Here is a 5,990-nt window from a genome sequence, read left to right on the forward strand (position 1 = left end):
TTTTATCTTGTTTATTTTGTTTCCAGGATCTTTAGGCATTTAACTTTTTAAAATAAATATTTAGTTTTTCAAGGATTTTTAGACCCTTTACTGTAAAAGAAGTCAAAAATACTAATTAAAAATACATTATTACTTTTGCAGTGCAAGCCAATGCAAATATTCATTCATTGTGCAGTCAGAAAGCTAATTCCTGACATGTTGCCGTTACTCTACAAGAGTCCTTATTTAGTTCCAAACAAAACAATAATTATCCTCTAATCTGGACGTAGTTGTCCGTGCTATTTTTATTGTACATAAACACAGAAAACTGCTCTCAGATTAGGAGAAAGTTTTAAAAGCACTTCTAGGTCAGCGATCTGCATTCATCTTCCTTAATTTGGGAGGCAAGTTGTCCTCTGGACGGCCACCAGGCGTGTGTGGAGGACCGTGGGGGTGTGTGGGGATGGCCGCTGGGGTGGGAGGCAGACTTCTCTGGTGGAGGTCCCCCGTGGACATGGCCATGGGCTGGAAACCCACCTTGAGGGATTTGAGGTGGAATCGTGCCTCTCCATCAACCTGCCCAGGGCTGGAGCCGAGGCGCTGTAGTTTAAGAGGAAGGTCCCCTGTGCTCGAAGCCTTTTCGGATTGCTGCGAACTCAAGCGTAGCACCTTCCTCTGTAGATCTTCTCTACCAGATGAGCTCATTTTCTGGAGTTTGCTGGGCAGCTTGCAAGAAGCGCTTCCGGGATGCGCCCCATCCTCACCTGCTTCCAGGCAGTCCATGGAAAACACTCGTTCCCTGTGCGGCGTGACCAGTGGGGAGGGGAGCGGCGATTTCTCCTCGTATTCTTTCACGCTGTAGGGTGGCGTGGGAACCTCAAAGGTGCTGTGAAACTGGGAGTAGTCCACCCGAAAGAAGCCCTCTTCCAGAGACATGACAGGCAGGAAGCGGTGACCCCACAACACCTCGTCTTCTGTATACGAGGTACGAGCTTGACATGTCATACCTGTGAGAAACAGCATATAATAAACAAGCATTACAATGGAGAGGAAAGGTTTATGGTAAAAAATGTATTACAAATAAGGAGGCTTTCATTGTCAGGTTAGCCTGGCCATGAGAATGATTTATACTGCCCAGTTACTTTGTCTTCCAAGAATGTGATTTACAGACTCTCAGTACATAATGTGCGTGAGAAGGCCATGCAAGGCAGAGTTTTAAGACTCCTGCAATCATAATTCAGCCAGAGGGCCATTCAGTGAGTCATAAACACAGCCCGAGCCATAGCTTTACACTTTCGCTTATAACACGGCCAGGAAGACTGAAAATCCAATCTGTTCTACAATAAAATTAAAAACAATCAATATAGCAATCACTAAACAACTGCCAACAGCTACCTATGGAATACATAGTGTTTTGTTGTTTTCATTTTCTGCAGAATTGGAATTCTTATTTTCATGGGCACAAACCAGTAAATAAAAAGAGAGCTGGAAAATGTATGCTGTCATGCTGAAGTAGCATTTGTGTCATTACAAACAGAATGGTGTTTAGGGTATATGCTTATATTATGCAATAGTTCCAGTCCTCTGATTTAATTGGCTGAGACTGTCAGTCTGTGTAGTGGTGGGGATATTGCAGTGTCTGTGTTTTTGCTGGTTATGTCCATATGCCAGTAGGTTGTTTAGTGTGTGTTATGAGTGTGTCATTGAACTGATTTGTTCAATGAACACTGAAATATTCAGGACCAAAACAAGTGATCATAAGTGAGTCATTAAATAATAATTACACTGATTCACGCTTGAACAAAACTGCTGATTATGAGTGAGTCATTGAATTCTTTACTGAACCAATTCATTTTAAAAATACTGATTCATTCATTAACGAAGCAAGTGATCATAAGTAAGTCACTGAATCATTCACTCAACTGATTTGTTAAAAACATCTGATTCATTTATGATCAAAACAAGTGATGAGTGAGTCACTAAATTATTCATTCAACCGATTTGTTTAAAACACTGATTCATTATAGAACAAAACAAGTGATTAGGAGTGAATCATTGAATCATTTACTCAACCTACTATTCAAAACACTGATTCATTCCTGTGCCGAACAAGTGATCATGAGTGAGTCACTGAATCATTCACTCCACTTTTTTAAATTAAAACCACTGATTCATTCATGAATGAAAAAAGTGATTATGAGTGAGCCATTGAATTATTCACTCGACTGATTTGTTAAAAAAACGGATTCATTTATGAATGACACAAGTGATTATGAGTGAGTCACTAAAACATTCATGCAACCAATTTGTTTAAAACACAGATTCATTATCAAACAAAACAAGTGATTATGAGTGAGTCATTGAGTACGTTTACATGGACAACAATATTCAGATTAAGAATCTACCATGTAAAGAGAAATGTTTGATTACCTTAATCCGGCTAAAGTCATACTCGAAGTAAACACAAATTGAATTAGGACATGTGGAGTATTTTAGTCACATTATTGAAGTGCAGTATAGACATGTACACACCTTAATCACACTATTACCATTGTGTAGGACTTTTCGCCGCATTTTGCGACAGGATACACAGATGGCAGAGGTCAACCGTTTGACGGCAAACAAAAGAGCGGGAATATGACGGGAACGGGAACATGAAAGGAATATTCTAAAAGCAATTCATGTAAACACCTTAATCATAATATTGTCTAATTCAGAATAAGTTAAATAATTAGATTACTGATGTCCATGTAAACTTAGTCATTGAATCATTTACTCAACCGATTTATTCAAAACACTGATTCATTCTTGTACCGACCAAGTGATCATGAGTGAGACTTTGAATCACTCACTCAACATGTTTATTAAAAACACTGATTCATTCATGAATGAAGAAATAAGTGAGACATTGAATCATTCATTCAAATAATTTGTTGAAACCACTCATTCATTTCTGTTAGTGGATCAAAAATACACCAAGTATCCAGAAAAAAATTGTATAAAATGTAAGTTACTTATTGTTTATTAAACTGTTTAAAAGCAATATCACATGAGCACAGGTTTTGTTGGTTTGAACATCATTAGTGATATTCAGTGTATCAGCACTCTTGCTATTGTGATATTGCACAGTTATTTATTCATAATCAGGCCCAGGTTTTTGCAGTCTTTTAGCAGTTTTAGTGCTGATTTTAGGGAAAAATCTGCACATTTCTTGCAGATTGAATGTAAACATGATAAAATGTGTTAAACTGGCCTTGGGTGTATTACAGATAAGCATCAAATTAGCCAAATATTTAATAAACAAGTATGCAAAGGCAGAGGATATGTAAAAATTAATCAGTGACAGGTGTCTGTGGAGTTTCTGTGTGGGCCTGGTCATGATTAAATAATTATCATTAAATAGCCTACTAATTAGCAGCACCTAATGTGAAACATGAACAAGCCTCAGTTGTCAAAAATGAAGGATGAAGATCACAACAACTCGCTCTCTAAGAGCATTTCTGCTGGCACTACATCATCCCATGTAATTAAACCAATTTATGTGACATTAATCACACTGAAAATCCCATATTTTGCTGCCAGAGTGATCGTGCTGAGCAGGAGCAATGGGGTGGCATGGCTTCATCTAAAGGCTTAAATGAAGGATCAATGCTGGAAGAGGTTTTGCGAACGTATCAATGGCTTCACTGCAGTTCAGCTGAAAGTAGCTTTTTAAGCTCCCATTTAAAGCAAGACAAACTTCAGTCTTCACAGTAAGACTCTTGATTGCGCAATACTCTGTCGGCATACATAATTAGAGTCTGTCTGTCGTCTCCTTTGGTCTGATCTATGGTATTGATTAAAAGAAGCCTCATGCTTCCCGCTTTCACACATGCGTTTAGTCTATTTGACTAAATTGCACATATATTTCGTTCTTTGTTGTTTCATATTAGGGTTTACAAAGAGAAGATGCTAATTAAAATGAGACTTTTTAATTCTGTGAGCTGCAAATGTTCATGCAGAGCCCTTAAAATGATACAGAGCTGTGGCTTTGTCTTGCACCACTGTGTAAAATGATTAACTTGACATTTCTGTCTGTGTCCAGGGCCTCAGTGGATCAATAAGCACTTATGAGTACATGACAGGCCTCAGCTCTCGATCAGCAGAGTGGTTAACTGTTTCAAATCACACTGTTTGCCCCATTACTGGCCTGACAAGAAATTAATTAATGAATGAAAGAGTGAATGAAGAAATGGTTTACCAGAAGCCTTCCTCTAGTGTGCACTGATACGCTTGATAAGTGTTGATAAGTGTGCGTGTGAGTGTGTTTGTGTCTATCACTGCTCTTACACCTGTAATAATGGGCATCACTGACACAGAGGCTATGTAATACCCTTCCTCGCTTTGTCTCCATCTCATATCATTTATCTCATATCATCCGGAGAGAGCGAGAGTTCAAATTGAAAGGCCCCCTGCAAGTTGTTCAATTATCAGAGGTAATTTACAATGAAACAACTAATAACACATGAAGCTGAATTAAATTTCCTGTTTTCTTCTGAAAGGTTAGATAGTGTGAAAGAACTAACAAAAATAATTATAAATATATGAATAATTATTAATATGTGGTCACTTACTGTGACTTTATTTATTTATTTTCCTTGTTAATACTTTGTTATTATTGCCTCTTTTATGCATTACTCTCAATATGAAAATGCAATAGAATTAAATATGTATTTCTTTAATTGAAATAAACTTGAATAAAATAAAAAAATTAATATCGGCTAACAACGTATTTTATTTTTTTATATTTTATTTAACTGCCTAGACAATATTTCTTTTTTGTTTAGCTTTTTTTAAGTACTAAATAACTAAAACTGAAATAAATTCAACTATAGAAATAAAAGTGAAAAAATTAAATATCAAATAAATATAAATAAAAAATAAAAGCTAATTCAGCATATTAATAAATACTAGTATAAATAAAAATTATATAATTGAAATGCTACCAAAATATCAATGTTGCTTACTAGCTCAGATCAGAAGAGCGAGATAATCTAAGGTATTTATATGTAATTTTATTGTTAGATAAATCATATCATTTAGAAATGCAATTAATAGCATGCATCACTCCAATGATTTAAGGTGTCCTTCTTGTAGCAGAAACTGTGTCAGATGAGTTATGCATCAAATTTTAATACTTAGGGCGACTGTTCAAATCACTAACCCTAAATATGGCCACTAGGAATAGCGATGCTTAGAAAACACCTCTAAAATTGAAATGAGAATCATATTTGATTGAAAGGGTGAGAAGGAGACAGGAAAAGAAATTCTAATTATATTTCTGTTTATTTGTACAGTGAAAAAGAATGCTAAAAGAACAGCTCTCGCTTTCTCTTACTCTCACATCCTCAAAAGAAAATCCCATCCTGCCTTCTTCAGTTACTTTACTTCCTCGCACTCTGCTAGCATAAAAGACACCAGGAACAGATCGAACTCGAGCAAGGTGCTCGAAGCTCATACATCAAACTGACAAGCATGTGACTGGAAAAACAAAACAAAACTATTATGCAGAAGGTGCCTTTAACAGCACAGGCCTGATAATGCAATCAGAAAGACACTCTTTTACAACCCACTCATTACCCCTACTGACCTCACTGTACCTATTGCATCCATTTAGACTGAGGGGTGCGAGGAAGAATACAGAGAAGTATAATACAGAGAAGTATTCACAGTTTACAAGGTAAAAAAGTACAAAGGAAGTGTGAGAAAAGTGATATGTTCAATTAGATCTGATAAATGAAGATGAATGACAAATGATCACCCTGCAAAAAAAAAAAAAATTTCTTAATTAGTAATTGTGTCATGTTTTCCATTAAAATCTTAATGCCATTAAAACAAGATATATTTACTTGGGAAGCATATTTGCATGAGACTTGTTTTCAGAGAATACATCTTGAGAAAATTAAATTGTCATTGGCACATTTGATAAGCTACTACTAAATATTGTAGAAACTTAATTTGCTGTAAAGTTG

General features: G+C 36.2%; 1 protein-coding gene across 1 annotated transcript in view; it reads right to left on the bottom strand.

Moving 5' to 3' along the window:
* Positions 1-282: 282 nt before the first annotated feature.
* LOC107737881 (G protein-activated inward rectifier potassium channel 1-like) overlaps positions 283-5,990 on the bottom strand; it is a 35,215-nt gene continuing 29,507 nt past the window's right edge. The window contains exon 3 of the mRNA XM_016549523.1: positions 283-986. Coding sequence (XP_016405009.1) covers positions 349-986 — 638 coding nt within the window. The 3' untranslated portion in view covers positions 283-348. The remainder of the gene's footprint in view (positions 987-5,990) is intronic.

This window comes from Sinocyclocheilus rhinocerous, unplaced genomic scaffold, assembly GCF_001515625.1.
Source record: "Sinocyclocheilus rhinocerous isolate Xijiao unplaced genomic scaffold, SAMN03320098_v1.1 scaffold461, whole genome shotgun sequence".
Classification (NCBI taxonomy): Eukaryota; Metazoa; Chordata; class Actinopteri; order Cypriniformes; family Cyprinidae; genus Sinocyclocheilus; species Sinocyclocheilus rhinocerous.